General features: G+C 40.1%; 1 protein-coding gene across 1 annotated transcript in view; it reads left to right on the plus strand.

The window, feature by feature from the left end:
* ryr1b (ryanodine receptor 1b (skeletal)) overlaps positions 1-18,354 on the plus strand; it is a 95,801-nt gene that overhangs the window by 34,422 nt on the left and 43,025 nt on the right. Inside the window, 34 exon segments of the mRNA XM_042486394.1 lie at positions 267-370; positions 470-553; positions 642-801; positions 904-1,051; positions 1,151-1,356; positions 2,330-2,504; positions 2,684-2,892; positions 3,719-4,065; positions 4,863-4,998; positions 5,249-5,409; positions 6,474-6,636; positions 6,775-6,861; positions 7,553-7,779; positions 8,651-9,095; positions 9,183-9,755; positions 9,903-10,103; positions 10,697-10,808; positions 10,898-11,044; positions 11,675-11,948; positions 12,188-12,305; positions 12,435-12,567; positions 12,809-12,903; positions 13,013-13,148; positions 13,234-13,417; positions 14,314-14,425; positions 14,548-14,668; positions 14,776-14,945; positions 15,056-15,276; positions 15,438-15,528; positions 15,810-15,950; positions 16,057-16,220; positions 17,010-17,088; positions 17,193-17,282; positions 17,479-17,619. Coding sequence (XP_042342328.1) covers positions 267-370; positions 470-553; positions 642-801; positions 904-1,051; positions 1,151-1,356; positions 2,330-2,504; positions 2,684-2,892; positions 3,719-4,065; positions 4,863-4,998; positions 5,249-5,409; positions 6,474-6,636; positions 6,775-6,861; positions 7,553-7,779; positions 8,651-9,095; positions 9,183-9,755; positions 9,903-10,103; positions 10,697-10,808; positions 10,898-11,044; positions 11,675-11,948; positions 12,188-12,305; positions 12,435-12,567; positions 12,809-12,903; positions 13,013-13,148; positions 13,234-13,417; positions 14,314-14,425; positions 14,548-14,668; positions 14,776-14,945; positions 15,056-15,276; positions 15,438-15,528; positions 15,810-15,950; positions 16,057-16,220; positions 17,010-17,088; positions 17,193-17,282; positions 17,479-17,619 — 5,955 coding nt within the window.

Consider the following 18,354-nt stretch of genomic DNA (forward strand, 5'->3'; position numbering starts at 1 on the left):
TTAAAAACTTAATGACGTTTATCTTTAAACTTCGGCGTCATTTTAAAAATGTTACTGATTAATGTCTTCAGTTAAAGCAAACAGAGAACAATAAATTCAAGTGTATCTAGTCAAAATGCGGAGATGTAGTGGACGCTTACACGTTGGGGTGAGTTAACGTTAATACACGTTAACTCACCCCATCTAATACTGAAATAAATCTTGATGACAGAGGTGTAGGATAGGCTCTGTTGTTTCTGTTAACCTACCATCATCTTCCTCCACAGTTCAGGGATGACAACAAGAAACTCCATCCTTGTCTGGTGGACTTCCAGAGTCTCCCTGAACCGGAGAGGAACTACAACCTGCAGATGTCTGCCGAGACTCTCAAGTGAGTTTGTCATTAAGGTTTCAATTTGAGAGATGTCGGGGTGAGAGGAGGAATTTTATGTCCTTGGGTACAGCTGTTGATGCCTTTTGCATCCCACAGGACTCTCCTGGCGCTGGGTTGCCATGTTGGTATGGGTGATGAGAAAGCAGAGGAGAATCTCAAGAAGATCAAGCTGCCCAAAACGTATGTCGACAAACGTATTTCGGGCTTTTAACTCTCTACATTATCTGTAATGTTTACATCTGAATGTGAACTTTTGTCTTTCCTCTAGCTATGTGATGACCAATGGATACAAGCCTGCCCCCCTTGACCTCAACCATGTCAAACTGACACCAAACCAGAACCAGCTTGTAGAAAAACTGGCAGAAAATGGGCATAATGTTTGGGCAAGGGATCGGGTACGACAAGGATGGACCTACAGTATTGTGCAGGTATTCTTTTCCAGTCCTTGATAATTTCTTTAATTGATTTTGTTTAATAAGCTGTAGAAACTTTCTGTGTTATATTAAGTTGTATTTTGTTCCGCTTCTCAGGACATCTTGAATAAGCGAAACCCTCGTCTGGTACCTTACAACCTGCTGGACGAGAGAACTAAGAAAACCAACCGAGACAGTGTAAACAACGCTGTCCGCACCCTCATTGGCTATGGCTACAACATCGAGCCTCCAGATCAGGAGAGCAGTAAGTCAGATTACATCATACCAACATGTGGGATTGAATGAAGAATATTATGCAATTTTAGCACACTTTAACCTCGCTCCATCCCCTATTCCTCTGCAGCTGGCCACGGCCTTGAGAACACCCGGGGGGACAAGGTACGAATCTTCAGGGCAGAGAGGTCGTATGCTGTCACCCAAGGGAAGTGGTACTTTGAGTTTGAGGCTGTGACCACCGGTGAGATGAGAGTGGGCTGGGCACGTCCTAGCGTCCGCTCTGACACTGAGCTGGGAGCTGATGAACTGGCCTACGTCTTCAATGGCAATAAGGTCAGTCTGCATCTTTGGTTCACCTCGACTGAAAGAGTGTCTGTCCAGTTTAATCAAGTGTAGACTGGAAAATTCAAGTCTATATAAATGTCAAAATAATGTAGTTTCCAAAAAAATGGAATATGAACAGATTAGGTTTGGAATCTGTCCAGTAAATCTACTTTTTACTTTCAAGCTAATCAAAATATCGAATTTTAAAGACCTTTTGGAGAGACTATTTATTTGTTGGGCTTGAAAAAAAAACAAATTTAAGCAAAATTATGCCTTTTTATGCCCCAGTGACAGCCACAGGCAATAAGTTTTTGGCATGTCTGTCCATCTGTCCTTGTGAACACAGTATCTCAGCAACGCCCGGAGGATTTTTTTTGTTATTTGGCACAATCATCCAAAAGGACTCATTGGTTGTCAAAGGTCACTGTGACCTCACAAAACACTTTTTAGCCAAAAAAAATCCACATAATATGACACAATGTTTAATATGATATTATCTTTTGACACTGTGGTGATTGTATAAATCTTCTGTGCTGCCAGGTTGCAAATGTGTGTGAGACATCCATGTTTTGTAAAAAAATACACTTTTCTTAAATTCCTTCAACACATATATATTACACATATAAATGAACCAGGACTGACATGACTGTAAATTGCTGTTTGGATAGGTTAGTCAAGATAGCATTCTGCCAGAAGTGATTTCTTGGTTAAAATTAGGGGAAAAAATTCATGGTTTTGGCTCAAAAGAGTGGATTTCTACCAGAAAGCCCTCAAGGCAAACTTCGCTCATGTTCTTGTCAACTGCAACTCGATTTTTTTAATTTAATGTTTGGGCATTGCCCACCTTTTTTTCCAAGACAATTGAAGGAGTCAGAAAAGATCACTAGAGTACGCTATAGTCTTAACACCGATGTCTCAGTTTTTTAAATGGAAATTTAAAGTTGTATGTTTTTAGATAATTTGTTGATGTAACTCTTTCCAGGCTCAAAGATGGCATATTGGGAATGAACCCTTCGGTCGCCAGTGGCAGTCTGGTGATGTAGTTGGTTGTATGATTGACCTGACTGAGATGAACATAATGTTCACGCTCAACGGAGAAATGCTGATCAGTGACTCTGGCTCAGAGATGGCCTTCAAAGACATTGAAATCGGGGAAGGTAAGAGTCATTTTACCTTTTGTGATCAGCATTAGTAGCAGTCACATAAAGGAAGTATCTCTTGACATTAAACTTGTTTGCCACAAATTGTTACTTCATAGTGTGTGTAGAATATCAGCACAGCTTCAGAGCAGTTAGAAAATACTTTAATGTTTGCTTTCCTGTGTTTTTCCCCTCAGGTTTTATCCCAGTGTGTGCCCTGGGCCTGTCTCAAGTTGGACGGATTAATCTTGGGCAGAATGTCAGCAGCCTGCGCTACTTTGCCATCTGTGGCCTGCAGGAAGGATTTGAGCCTTTCGCCATCAATATGAAGCGAGATATTACCATGTGGTTCAGTAAAAGTTTGCCCCAGTTTGTGCCTGTGCCTACCGATCACAATCATATTGAGGTAAGTACTCAAGGACACTTATTTATTTATAAATTGGGAACCAGTATTGTACAAATATCGAATACAAAGTACACATATATGCTCCAGTGTTTCTTCCCCTCCCTATACTCTTTGTGCTGTGGCAGACCAGAAAAACAAAACATCACCTTATCCTAATACCTCAAACCCCAGAAAGTAATTAAGAACAAAAATAACAAAAAATGAAGATTTTTTTTTCAAATGAACAGGGAGAAGAACACCATAGAAAAGATAGTCAAGATGCTAACTCCAAGAAATTAGATACAATAAGGATCAGATGGGGTTCAGATCGGTAAGAGTATTCACATAGGAAATAATAGGCTGTCAACTTTTGTAGAAGCTGGCAGATTAGCCCCTTAGGGAATATTTCACCTTTTCTTATGGTAAAAAGGACATTAAATCAGACAACCGAGATGAGGTGGGAGGAGGATTAGGGCTTTTCCAATTTAACAAAACACGTCTACGGGCAATTAGTGAAGCAAAAACAACAATGTCTGAGTGTTTCTCAGAGATGCTGACAGGTGCAGAGGGTACCCAGAAGGTAGTTATCAAGGGACTGGGTTTTAGAAAGATATTAAGCGCTTTACTTAATGTATTAAGGAAAGGAGTCCAAAACTCTGCTAATTTTGTACAAAAAGTAACATATGAGCATGATCAGCTGGTGATAAGCCACATCTATCACATATATTATTAGTACCTGGAAATAAGCTGGTTAGCCTATCTTTCGTAGTCAGGGACACTTTTTATGTTTAATAAAAGCTGGAAATTTAAAAGCAGATCATTTATCTTTAAACATGTTGTCTTTCAGGTCTCCCGTGTGGACGGGACTGTGGACAGCGCCCCCTGTCTAAAGCTGACCCATAAGACCTTTGGCTCGCAGAATGCCAACACTGACATGATGTTCCTCAGACTCAGCATGCCCGTCCAGTTTCACGAAACCTTCAAGATCCCGGCAGGCACAACCCCCCTCACCCGTGCCCTCACCATACCCGAGGAGGAGGTGGTGGTGGTGGAGCCGGACTCAGAGTTTGAAGTTCTGAAGAAGTCTGCCGGCCGCAAGGAGCAGGAAGATGAGAAGAAGGAGCCGTCTGTACCAAAGGAGATCCCTGTGGAAAACGAGAAGGACACAGCGTCAGAAAAGGGAAAGAAAAAAGGGTTAGTGTTGCAGGTTGTGTCTATAGAGAAGAGGGGGAACCCTGCAGAGCATTAGATGGTGGTCCAGATGAGTATGTAAACAATCCATCTTCTCAGTGTAAAACAAAACATGGTTCTAATTTGGTTTGAGCAGGTGCTGAAATGGCATAAATTTAAAACTTGATATTAAATTACAAACTGTTTCAGATGGCATTGTTTGATAGACAGCTTTCCTCTTTTACCCCTTTGTCTTCTTTTCTTTGTTTGTAAAAACCTACTATTGCTTGCCTGTTCACTGACATTACATTATATGGTTTCAGATTAGCTCTTGAAAAATTACCATAATTACAGAACAGAATTCAGTAGTGAGAGATGTCAAGTGAACTCTTAACCCTTAGGGACTGTACGCACATTTTACGTGCTTTTCATTCTAATAAGATTTTGGCTGTGTTAATGCATATGACATATATTTTGGCAAGATTGTGCATTTTCTATCATAGAATTTCCAGCTCAGCTAAAGCTAAAAGACACTGTAAACAAAATTGTTGCGTTCGTACTGGGTGCCACTGAAACCCAATCAAACTTTTACTATTTTTCACTTGATTTTTTTCCTATCTAAAAACATAGTGGCATTATGACAAAAAATTTCAGAAAATAAGTGAATATTTGATATTTATGATTAGGACCGATGTTAAAAAATGTAACTCAGTGAAAGTAGAAAATAATATTAATATTATTATTAATATTATTAATATTAAAATGGGCCCTAAGGGTTAATATTTGTTATCTGAATATATGTTATCTTCTTTGCACATTAGATTCTTCTTCAAGGCTAAGAAGGTTGCAATGACACCTCTCGCCCCTCCTCCTGCCCCTCCAACGGTGCCACGTTTGGTGGAAGATGTGGTCCCGGATGACAGAGATGACCCTGAGATCATCCTGAATACCACCACTGTGAGCTAAACATGGTCCTCTACTAATGCTAGATTTATAGCACATGCCAACATTATCCTTTATGTTTATGCAAAGTCTGTGGATCAGGCTGGCATGATTCACTGAGCCTGCTTATTGAAAGTTCACTGTATATTAAATTCCATCAAACTACTTAAGTTATTATAGTATCTCCAGATAATCCAAAATATCTGCTCCTAGGTGTCTAATTTAGATTTTATCTTAAGTCTTTCCTTATTTTCTCTATTTTCAGTATTACTACTCTGTGAGGATCTTTGCTGGACAGGAGCCCTCTGGTGTGTGGATCGGCTGGGTCACTCCTGACTACCACCAGTATGATCCAACCTTTGACCTTTCCAAAGTGCGTAGTGTCACTGTTACTGTGGGAGATGACAAAGGCAACATACATGACAGGTTAGTCTTATTTACAAGTGCAATGCCAGTACATTTGCTGACTGTGTTTATTAATTATCAATCTTGGTTTAAAATTTAAAAGGTTGTAATTTAAACCACTATGTTTTGTCACCCACCTGTCTCTCAGAGATATCTAATCCTGACTGTCAGACTAAGTAACAGTTGTAGTAAAGTAATAACGAATTTAATACTGTCTCTAATATCCTGTGGTGTCCTCCTGGGTCAATACTTGGCCCCCTTCTTTTTCCCATTTATATGTTTTCTTCATATCTAAAAAAAAAAAGTAACACCACAAAAACTGCCTCCAGGCCATCATATCCTCAGAACTCTCTCCAACTTAATAATGATTTAAAAAATTAACTGGTAAGACGTGGTGACATTTTTATCACACTGCTCTCCAGAGAGGCACATTGGATTCACACACCTAACATAGTTCAGCCCTTTGACCTAAATGAAGACAAATGCCATATTTCCTTTAATTTGTGAAGACATGATAGATGAAGTAACTTATGTATTTTTAAGTTTTGACTTGAAGAGACATCTGTGTTCTTTTGCTCCCGATGTGATTTTTTTGCATGGGGTATGGCATTGGCAATGGCAGCTTCCACTTTTTGAATCAATACAATAACTTTAAATTCCCGTTCAACCAATTATCCAATGAGAATTGCTCATCTGTTCTACGCTGAATACATGTTAAGTTTGTCTTCATCCTCTCTGACTCTAATGAAAACACAATCAAAATGAAATATTAGTCTGGATCCTATTTTAACTTAACTTATTATATATTTGGTATTTTTATTCTGTTCTTTGTATTTGTATCTTTTCTGTATCTTTTCTTTCTTTTTGTATTTATATTTGTATTTATATTTGTTTTTATTTGCGTTTTATTTAAACCATCTTTGAATACTTAGAAAAGTGCTATATAAGTCCTGTCTATTATTATGATTATTATTATTATTAATGAGAGTTGGTCATCTGTGTGTTTTTATTTTTCTGTTTTTAGTTTTATTGTTAACACAAGGACTTTAATTTATAATAGTGGTGTTTTTGCTGTTTCTCTGCAGTATGAAGCACAGTAACTGCTACATGGTGTGGGGAGGGGACCTGGTCAGCAATCAGCAGACCCGCTTCAGCCAGGAGGACATGGTTGTTGGCTGCTTGGTTGACCTGGCAACAGGTCTCATGACCTTTACAGCCAATGGAAAGGAGATTAACACCTTCTACCAGGTGGGGAAAATGTATCTTATGTTGACTTTGTATTTGTATCTATGTTTTTTGGACTCCAAATGAGTTGGATGATTTATATTACTTTATGGAGCCATAAAACGCAAGGGTTTTTTTTTGTTGTTGTTTTTTTTCTTTCAGGTGGAGCCCAACACCAAATTGTTTCCTGCTGTCTTCGTTCAGCCCTCCAATCAGAACATGGTGCAGCTGGAGCTGGGCAAACTCAAGGTCAGATACTACTTTTGTACACACACACACACACACAGTACATTTTCTGGGAGGAAGTCATTTTTTCTCTTCTGATTCACTTTCTATAGCTAAAAGTATTTGTCATGCCTACTTCATCTCACCCCATACAGATATACATTATAATCTTGGGGTCAAACTACCTGGCTGGACTTTAGTTAAACACAAGGGACCATGTGTCTCTGTTGGGATATTTTTTTAAGGCACAGTCACAGTAATTTGTCAATTCATATGTATCTAAATCATAAATCAAATGAAATCAATAAGTAAATACTATTGCTACTAGTAATGATGATAATAATAATAATAATAATGAATTGTTTTTTCTTCTTCTTCTCCTTCTCCTCTTTTTTCCTTCTACTACTCCTCCTACTTCTTCTTCTTCCTCTCATTCTCTCTCTTCATTATTATTTAATGTAAATGTGTGATACAGTTTATCAGGCTCTGCTAAACCAGAGATGTGACAGCTGTCTAATAGGAATTGTTGCAACATGGATTGAACACACACTGCATGCAAATCTTCTCTGTAAAAAGTCTCATTCTTTTAAATCCTATGCTTGCTTCATTTTCTTGTTTAACCAATTGCTCTCTGCCTTTTCAAGTCATATTGTTTATCTTTTTTCTGTCCATGATTGTAAACACCTCTTCCCCTCTTGCTTTTTCTCCCTCTCAGAACATCATGCCCATCTCAGCAGCCATGTTCCGCAGTGAGCGGAATAACGCGGTCCCCCAGTGTCCTCCTAGGCTGGACGTCCAGATGCTGACCCCAGTTATCTGGAGTCGTATGCCCAATCACTTCCTCAACCCGGAGGTGGGCAAAGTGAGTGAGAGGTTGGGCTGGATGGTGGAGTGTACGGAACCTCTCATCATGATGGCTCTGCACATCCCAGAGGAGAACAGGTCAGAATCAGTAGCCCCAACAGGAAGTTAGTAATGATAAAAAATTATCAGTTTAACAGCAGATTCTTAATTGATTCTCGATAGGATGTGGGAATTCATCTTAGATGATATCATAACAATCCTGATGATTATAATCTTGGCATCCCAGCCGTGTCAAAAGTTAAAATGACTTGATATTTAAATTGGATTATGATAACTCCTTACCCATGTTGCCTGATCAGTTTTCATTTTATTTCATTTATTTTGTTTATGAGGACAACACCAATTAATCAACATATCTGTAAATGTGCCAGTGTTAGCCATCTGGCTAATTTCAACTGAAGCACTGTGGCAAGATGTTTTGAAACCTATAAAATGATAAAATTCACATAACCGCAGCAGGACACCATAAAGACAGCAACAGCTACAACAAACAGGAACTCCTGAGAACAAACACAAGCAATGTGAAGCGTCAAGAAACAGCAGAACACCACTACAAAACAATAGCACAGCAACAACATAAGGCATTTAGCACAAATAGTCATGCATGCAGCGTAAAGCAGCTACACACAGCCGAGCTTTACACGCAGTCATAAAGAGCTGCAATAATAAAGCAATAAATGATAAAGAACAGTTTATGTACAGCTAACCTCACACAGCCACACATAACATAAAAGCTCTTCTGTAATTATCCACAGGAAAAATAAAAACAATCTTAAAAATAAACACTAAATAGTAAATACTAAAAAATACTCACTTTAAAAAAATATCCAATTATAATATATACTATGAAGTGTGTTTTATGAAGAGATGCATGATTGGCTGAAGCTGCTGGACCTGTGAGGGATTACACAGTCCACTTTTAATATCTGAGTCTGTCTTTTTCTCTCAGGTGTATTGACATCCTGGAGCTGTCGGAGCGTCAGGATCTGATGAAGTTTCACTACCACACCCTCATGCTGTACTGCGCCGTTTGCGCCCTTGGTAATAACCGAGTGGCTCATGCCCTGTGCAGCCACGTGGATGAATCCCAGCTTTTCTACGCCATCGAGAACACCTACCTGCCTGGACCTCTCCGCAGTGGCTACTATGACCTGCTCATCAGCATTCACCTGGAGTCTGCCAAACGGGCACGCCTGGGCACCAACCGGGAGTTTATCGTCCCCATGACTGAGGACACTCTCAGCATCCACCTTTATCCTGATGCAAAGAAGGCCCATTCCCTCCCCGGTGTCGGCCTGAACACCTGCTTACGGCCCAAGCTGCATTTCTCCTCCATCAACTTCGTTGGCATGGACCCTGACTTGTACACCCTCAGTCCTATTTTCCCCCTGCAGGTTAGACACAGGTTGCATTGTAAAAATTCTCATTGTAAAGATGAAATTTTTAGTTGCCTTTTGCTCATTTTTATCATTCCTCCTCAGGAGCTGAAGACCAGGGCGATCAGCATGTTAACAGAGGCTGTGCTGGATGGTAGCCAGGCTATGAGGGATCCGGTAGGAGGCAGTGTCGAGTTCCACTTTGTCCCAATCCTGAAGCTGATCAGTACGCTGCTCATTATGGGCATCTTCAACGACGAGGACACCAAGCACATCCTCAAGATGATCGACCCAAATGTTTTCAGTGGAAAGGAGGAGGAGGAGGAGGAGAAAGCTGAGGAGGATGGAGCTGCTGAGGGAGAAGATGAGGAGGCAAAGGAGGAGGAGGAAGCAGAGGAGGCTGAAGCCGAGTTGGAGGACGAAGGGGTCGGTGAAGAGGAAGAAGAGGAGCTGAAAGAATTAGAGGGAGGGGAGGATAAGGAGGAAGCAGCTGAGCCCAAGGAGGAAGGAGAAGAGGAGGAGAAAGAGGAGGGAGAGGCTAAAGAAGGAAAGGTAGATGGGGAAAATGCGGAGGAGGAGAAGGAGGCAGAGGCAGTGGAGGCAGAAGAGAAAGAGGAGGAGGAGGGTCCTGAAGAGGGATTACTCCAGATGAAGCTCCCAGAGTCTGTCAAACTGCAGGTCATTATTTTCTTAATTTAAACACTCTGCTATGTATCTGCATTCATCTGCACATCAGTGTTCATATCCTTAAAATATCTAAATTTTTATTTTTATTTAATTTGCACACATTTAAACTCTTATTTCTGTTTTATTTACCTTTCTCAGATGTGCACACTTCTGCAGTACTTCTGCGACTGCGAGCTGCGACACAGAGTGGAGGCCATTGTGGCATATTCAGACACGTTTGTCAACGATATTCAAAAGAACCAACGCATTCGATACAACCAGTTAATGAGAGCCTTCACCATGTCAGCTGCTGAGACTGCACGCAAGACCCGCGAGTTCCGTTCACCACCACAGGACCAGGTACTTATTTATTTTTTTTAGTCAGAAACTTTCTTCCGCATAATCTCATATGTTTTTTCTGAGATTTGAATATGTATTTGATTTGGATAATGTTCCTCCCACGCTAACTAGGGTTTGGTACCAAACATTGTTCACTACTTTTAAAGGCATCGGTTTCAAATGTCAGTATCTGAGAGCACATCTGAATGAGAACTACTGTTTTAGACAAGACGTGTCAGTGCCGCGAAATGCCCGAAAGCCTTGAAACCAGCCACAGAGCTTCAAAGTCGCTCCATGGGCTTCCCAGCAATCCAAGAACTGTTTTTTAGTCTACTATGTCACCTCTGCAGCAAATTACAGTTTTGTTATTACAGAGAAAATTAAGCACAGAATAAAGGTGCCATTAGGTACTGATGCTGACATTGAGATGGGCTGATACCCAAAAGATTGTTTTTTGATCTGATGAGAAGAGAAAAGAAGAACAACAAAAGTACATTCTGTATTGCAAAAGACCTGAACAAACCTCAGGAATTATATGTAAATAATGTAAAACAAGGGGAAGCAAAACAGCCAAAAGGAGCTGATGGGTTTGTCTCACTGGGTTTCTCTTTAAGGTTCTGTTGCTGACTAATTTTAAACACAGTCCAGAGGATGAGACCTGTCCAGTGCCTGAGGAGGTGCGGGACACTCTGGCAGAGTTCCATAATGACATTCTGCTTCACTGTGGTGAGAAGCTCTTTAAAGATCCTGTGTGTTTTTACTCTGCAAGTGTGAATTACTCTTGCTGCTTGCTGATTTTCCAAGTTTACACACAGGTATACATATTGAGGAGGAGGCAGAGGAGGAAGAAGTGGACTCCTCACTGAGGGGCAGACTCATCAGTCTGGTCGAAAAAATCAAGAGCTTGCGCAAGAAGAAGGAGGAGGAGGAGAGACCAGAGGCCGAGGAAGAGCTAAAACCCAGTAAGCGTAACAGCCAAATGACTTGTCCCAAATGACCCAAATGATTTTTAAAGGACTCGATTAATTGGCAACCTTAGTCCAAATGAAGCAAAATCAGCCTTTATAAATGTGTTGCAGAAAATCTTGTACTCTTGGTCTTCACTTTGATTAATGATAAAGTAAACTCGATGAATAATAACACAAAATCATTGAATGAATAAGTATTTGTTATAAGTAATGATTGTATAGTAGAAGTAATTAGTAGTCCTTACTTGAATATATATTTATTACACAAATCTGATCAGAGAAGCTTTTGGCACTACACATATGCATGGACAGAGACATGCCAAAAACTTAAAGTGACAGAAGAATCACTCATCTTTAAATAGTAAATTTCACACGTCACACAGCTGTGCCTATCAATGTAATCTAAACCTCTGCAAGGTCTTACTCTCACAGTATTGTGGTCTGCATGCAGACAGCGAGGGACTCTGAGGCCTCTGAAACATGACCATGGATGACTTATGCATTCATACAATTACTCATGATTACGTTTAAATGATTCAATAGTATAAAATAATAATTATCTATGACAGAATGCATAGCAATCTCATAAGACATACTCACTGTCTTTGTAACATCTTTACCAAGGCACGCTGCAGGAGCTGATCTCCCACACCATGATCCACTGGGCCCAGGAGTCGTTCATTCAGAACCCTGAGCTGGTGCGTCTGATGTTCAGCCTGCTCCACAGGCAGTATGACGGCCTCGGCGAGCTGATCCGAGCGCTGCCCAAAGCCTACGCCATCAATGCCGTGTCTGTTCAGGACACCATGGACCTGCTCGAGTGTTTGGGACAGATTCGTTCGCTGCTCATCGTCCAGATGGGCCCAGAGGAGGAGCGGCTCATGATCCAGAGCATCGGGTCAGTGTGGGACGAGATGATATGTACCCATAGGGCATCTGTAGATCTAATAAAGATGGATATTTTGGTAGTATTTTTTAAATGTTGGCCTCAGTAATATATTTTTGTGTAATATGCCTGCCTCTGTGACATTTTGAGCTGCTCTAAAATCTCCATCTAATATTGTTTTCCAATGGGCCATCAGAACTTAAATTAAAGTAAATGTAACATAAATCTGAATCTTTTTGTAATTATTTTAGGAACATCATGAACAACAAGGTGTTCTACCAACATCCCAATCTGATGAGAGCTCTGGGTATGCATGAGACTGTCATGGAGGTGATGGTCAATGTGTTGGGCGGAGGAGGAGACTCGAAGGTAACTGATGATTTTTATTTTTTTTAAGTTTATCTTATTCAGGCCAAGAATCTATTTTAAGGACTTATTGGACAATTATTTAATTGTTGCAGCCCAGGCATAATTTATCTTTTCACCTTTTCTCTCCAGGAGATTCGATTCCCCCAAATGGTGACAAATTGTTGTCGTTTCCTGTGTTACTTCTGTCGTATCAGCCGGCAGAACCAGCGCTCCATGTTCGACCATCTGAGCTACCTGCTGCAGAACAGTGGCATCGGCTTGGGTCAGTGTCAGACACTTATAACACTGTTTGCTGGACAGTGCATAATGACTTTTTTATTTTAAAAAGTGGATTTATCTGGGTTTATTTTGAACTTCAAAACAGGTTAAGACGCAAAGATCAGATTCTAACCTTCTCTATCATCAAGAAATATTTCTCCGTGCATTATACCAAATAAATTTTGATGCATTTGTTTTTGCCATAGAACAAACAAATACAGACTTATTTTACTGTACATCTGCAGGTATGCGTGGGTCCACACCACTGGATGTGGCTGCTGCTTCTTGCATCGACAACAATGAGCTGGCCTTGGCTCTACAAGAGCAGGACCTGGAAATGGTTTGAGAAAATTAAAAAGAAAATGACAAGAAAGAAAAACAAATGAAAGTGTACAGCAAGCAGCTTGTGATCTTATAATCTCTCATTGTGTCCCTCACATGTGTTGTAGGTTGTGACATATTTGGCAGGCTGTGGGCTGCAGATGTGTCCAATGCTCCTTTCCAAGGGCTACCCCGACATCGGCTGGAACCCCTGTGGAGGAGAGAGATACCTGGATTTCCTTCGCTTTGCTGTCTTTGTTAACGGTCAGCACCCTCTTGTAATAAATATTTTTTTTTGTTTTAAGGTGTGAGTAACTGTCACTAACATTTGCATATCTGTTTCTCACAGGAGAGAGCGTGGAGGAGAACGCCAATGTTGTGGTGCGTCTGCTCATTCGTCGCCCTGAGTGCTTCGGCCCAGCCCTGAGAGGAGAGGGTGGTAATGGTCTGCTGGCCGCCATGGAGGACGCCATCAAGATCTCAGAGGATCCAGCAAGGGACGGACCCACTGTCAAGAAAGACAGACGCTTCATGTAAGTGATGGAGCAGAAGGTTTGAAAATTATGCATACAGACAAAGTCACGTTTAAGTTTGTAAATACAAAACTGGATCAAGCTGCACTCTCTCGCCCAGTAGGTAATCTAGATACATAAATACATGGACATTGTTGTGTTTTGTTTTTCTTGTGTAAAAGGGATAGGGTTGTTTTTTTGAGTGAGGTTGTATGAGTACTTATCTATAGTCAATGTATTACCTACAGATGATGTCTGTAAGCAATATTAAGCTGCAGACAGGGGCAGCAACAACATGCAATTTAGCCACTTCAAAAAAAAGCCCACCTAAAACAGTTTAAGAGTACAATATTTTTACTACTTTACCACCACATTGACAATTTTGGCTCCCTGAAAACAGGGGCTGTTAATTAGTTTGTCTTAATGTGTGACTTTGGTGAATCCAAACTAACTCTTCTAAATGTCAAAATCACACAAAAAGACAAACAAATTAACTGATCGAGGCAGTGGTGGACCAGCAGCTCCTGTGTTCAGTGATTTTAAATCACTGTTTTAGAAACGGAGTCTGGCTTTGAAGAGAGTGATTTAACGACTTCAGTTCCCTGTAATCACTTTCTGATAGCAAGGTGAAACAGTGAAAATATTCTAAATATAATTTACACGTAAACTTTTTTTTTTTTTAGGTAGGACTTCTTTTAGGTGGCTGCTCCGTCCACAGCAGTGCATAGCGTAGCATCCGTGTCAGTACTCCTGCCTGCCTCTCCAAACTGGGGGCATGCTGGTGACATCTACTGTATATAATACACCGTCTATGAATGAGTACCTCATATAGCCCTTCTTTAAAATATCAAAAACTATCCCTTTAAAGTTATGCTAGGTACAAACAGTTATAAAATAGACATTTTCTTGATTGGCAGGTTTGGTGGTGAGGAACAGCAGGAGGAGAACCGTGTTCATCTGGGAAATGCCATCATGTCCTTCTACTCGGCTCTCATCGATCTGCTGGGTCGCTGCGCCCCTGAGATGCATGTGAGTACAAAGACTTTCACAGCATTGATTTCTCTTAAGCCTCCAGGTACAGTGGCTCAGTATGCGGTTTAATGAGCAGTGGTTAGTTTTATACTGTATGTCTTAACTGTCCACATCTACAGCTGATCCAAGCAGGAAAGGGCGAGGCTCTGAGGATCAGGGCCATCCTGAGGTCTCTGGTGCCCATAGAGGACCTGGTGGGAGTCATCAGCTTGCCCGTGCAGATTCCTGCTTATGGCAAAGGTTAGATACTAAGTTGGAATCATGTTTTGAAACACTGTGTAAATGTGCAATATTTGGGTATATTTTGGCATCATTTGCATATATGCTTTCTTTTGTCCAAACCACAGAAAGTCAGATTATTGAGCCTAAGATGTCAGCCAGTTTTGTGCCAGACCACAAGGCCTCCATGGTGCTGTTCCTCGACAGAGTGTACGGTATCGACAACCAGGACTTCTTGCTCCATGTGCTGGAGGTTGGCTTCCTGCCTGACATGAGAGCTGCAGCCTCTCTGGATACGGTGAGTAGGACAAGATAAGCAATAAAACATTTTGTTTTTGTCAACTCTAGAAATCAGTTTGTTTTGCACTATTGAACAAATATTTTTTCTGTCTTCCTCTCTGATTATAGGTGGCGTTCAGTACGACTGAAATGGCCTTGGCACTGAACCGCTACCTCTGTTCAGCTGTTCTGCCTCTGCTAACCAAATGTGCCCCACTGTTTGCTGGGACGGACCACCGTGCCATCATGATCGACTCCATGCTCCACACCATCTATCGCTTGTCCCGCGGCAGAGCCCTCACCAAGGCTCAGAGGGACGTCATTGAGGAGTGCCTCATGTCGCTCTGCAAGTCAGTACTAATCCAAATCTCCTGTTTAGATTTTTTTTTTAATTTTTCAAATTTTTGGGATGTATTACTCAATAATAAAGGGGCCTGAAAGTACATGAAAGAAATACTATCCCAGTTTAAACATTTATATTCATCATGAAGCATTCTTATGACATTCACAGGTACCTCCGACCCTCCATGCTGCAGCATCTACTTAGACGACTGGTATTTGATGTGCCCATCCTCAACGAATATGCAAAGATGCCTCTCAAGGTTTGCCTGTTTAATTTTATTATTTTAATTTTTTAGCAGTCAAAAAGTTTATTGAATAGAATTGAAAATAAAAATAAATTCAACAGATTCAACAAATTCACACACAATCCATTAAATCCATGTTTGTCTGTGAAATGTATGCATTACCAACACATAGATTACATTACCATGATTAGTACAGTTGTTATATCTAGATATTAAAGGGAAACTGCTTCCTTGCAATTACTATTTATTAAAAAATGTCCTCGTTTGTATTTGACTCTGTGATTTAATTGTTTTAGCTGTTAACCAATCACTATGAGCGCTGTTGGAAATACTACTGCTTGCCTAATGGATGGGCTAATTTCGGGGTAACCTCAGAGGAGGAGCTTCATCTCTCCCGTAAACTCTTCTGGGGAATCTTTGAATCTCTGGCGCACAAGGTGAGAGATGAATCTCCTGGTGTCCACCCATGGTGTTAATACTTTTTTAAAATCACATGTTTAAATGTTCTAATTAATACTGCTTCTCTGATCATCCGAACTCTAGAAATTTGATGCCGAGCTCTTCAAGATTGCCATGCCCTGCCTTTGTGCTATAGCAGGAGCCATCCCGCCTGACTATGTGGATGCGTCATACTCCTCTCACACTGAGAAGAAGGCCTCTGTGGATGCTGAAGGCAACTTTGATCCCAAACCAGTGGAAACCACCAAGTGAGCAGAAAAATACAAGACAGTACAAACAGAGGTCACTGTGGCCTACAGAAGGAAAAAAAATGTAGGATTACTTACGTATTATTCAACCTGGACCCTATTTTTCTATTACTTGTGTCTAAGTGACAACCGGAGACGATGTTTGAAATTGGTTGCCTATTAAGAAGACTGCTGCAGACGTAATAGCTAAAAAGGCTGCAATATACCCACTGAGGATATTTGTGCACCGACAATTCTCATTCACTTAAATGGCTTGTTTTTGCCACTGACAAGCTTATATTATTATTCTTAGTGTATGATAACATTATGGTGAGGATCATACATTTTTATGAAAGTGGAAGATCCTTTTTAATTTACCTTATACATCCCCAAAATCACAGTCACCAAGCGTACCCAACTCCATATAAATAAACAGTAATTTTATCATTGTAAAACACATTTCATTCATAGTTGACAGACACACAATAAAACTTACTCTTTCACAAAAAGGTCTATCTCAGTAGGGATCCTTTCCATAATGTTGTCAGACACTGAGAATAACAATCTTTATAAGCAATGATACTAGAAATATAACAAGAAAACGTTAATACGTACATTCTCTTTGAACTCATGATTATACATACATGAATGTATGTCAAAAAATCAGTAACTGCAAGAGGATATGACAGGCAACATATGACCCAAAGTGCTTAAAGGGAATAAAGTAATTTTTATATTAGATTCAAAGATTATGACATGTTGTAGTTTAATCAATAATTTTATATTTAATATAAGCTGATTTATTCACAGCACCATCATCCCAGAGAGGCTGGATGCCTTCATCAACAAGTATGCAGAGCACACTCATGACAAATGGGCCTTTGAAAAGGTAAGTTATGAAAAATGTTAATCATCAACTAGAAATGAAGTCCCTGTTTATCATTTGAAGGCAGTACTTTGTTATAATTATGGCAATGATTAAATTGATTTCAGATTCAGAACAACTGGACCTACGGAGAGGTGTTGGATGAGAATGCTAAGACTCACCCGATGCTCCGACCATACAAAACATTTTCTGAAAAGGTAATGATTCTTAACCTGCTGTCTAGTCTGTATCCTGATAATGTGATTATTAGTTTATTTATTTGCTCCAATGTGCCCTCAGATCTGATCAAACTAGAATTCCTGAGCCACAGACTTTTCATCTTTGATTCCACATGCTAAAGACCCTTACAGACACTCTAAATACAGTGCAAGTCCTCTTCTCTCTGTTTCTCAGGACAAGGAGATTTATCGCTGGCCCATCAAAGAATCCATCAAAGCCATGCTGGCCTGGGAGTGGACCTTGGATAAAGCCAGGGACGGGGAAGGGGAAGGCGAGAAGAAGGCTGCCACACGCAAAATCTCCCAAACCGCTCAGGTACAAGAAAGAAGGGTTAAAAAACATTCAGTATTAATGGTCGATGCTGTTTTTCTTTTTTGCGTTTATTGGAAAGGATGGTTCTTACAATAAGGGTCCACAAATGCAATGATGGAGCTCTTACTGGTCTAGATTGATTCGGTAGTTACTTTTTTTCAACATTCATCTATTTTGACCCCTATTATCAAACCTTAAATTGATTATTTAATGTGGAAATAATGTAATAATGTAAAACTCAGCTTAACGCTAAAGACAAAAAAAGAGACATTGAAAAAAATCAGACCTACTTGTTTACAGTACATCCTTGTTATGACCCACTGATATTCATATTCGGTTACACACATTCATTGGGGCTGGGCAATATGACTTGGAAATAATATTGCATTACTTTATGGTGATATTGCAATACACAATATATATCTCAATAATTTTTAAACTTTACTTTACTTTACTTTAAACTAATGTTAACTACAAAAATGTAAAAAAAAAAAAATGAATCGAATGAACTGCAGTAATTTAAAAAAATATTATAATTAAATAAATCAAAGCAGGACCCATGGTACTTTTAATTTAAAGGTTTTGGTGCATCAGTGTTTTTGCCGTAGACTTGAAGCTTCCTGTGAAGAGTTGTATATTAGCATTGCAAACAGTTAAACAGATACCGCCTTTAACCGTGAGGATTCATTCACTGTGAGCGGGCAACAAACAAATAGCTCCCCTGTTCATATATAATAT

This window comes from Plectropomus leopardus, chromosome 5 (genome assembly GCF_008729295.1).
Source record: "Plectropomus leopardus isolate mb chromosome 5, YSFRI_Pleo_2.0, whole genome shotgun sequence".
NCBI classification, from domain to species: Eukaryota; Metazoa; Chordata; class Actinopteri; order Perciformes; family Serranidae; genus Plectropomus; species Plectropomus leopardus.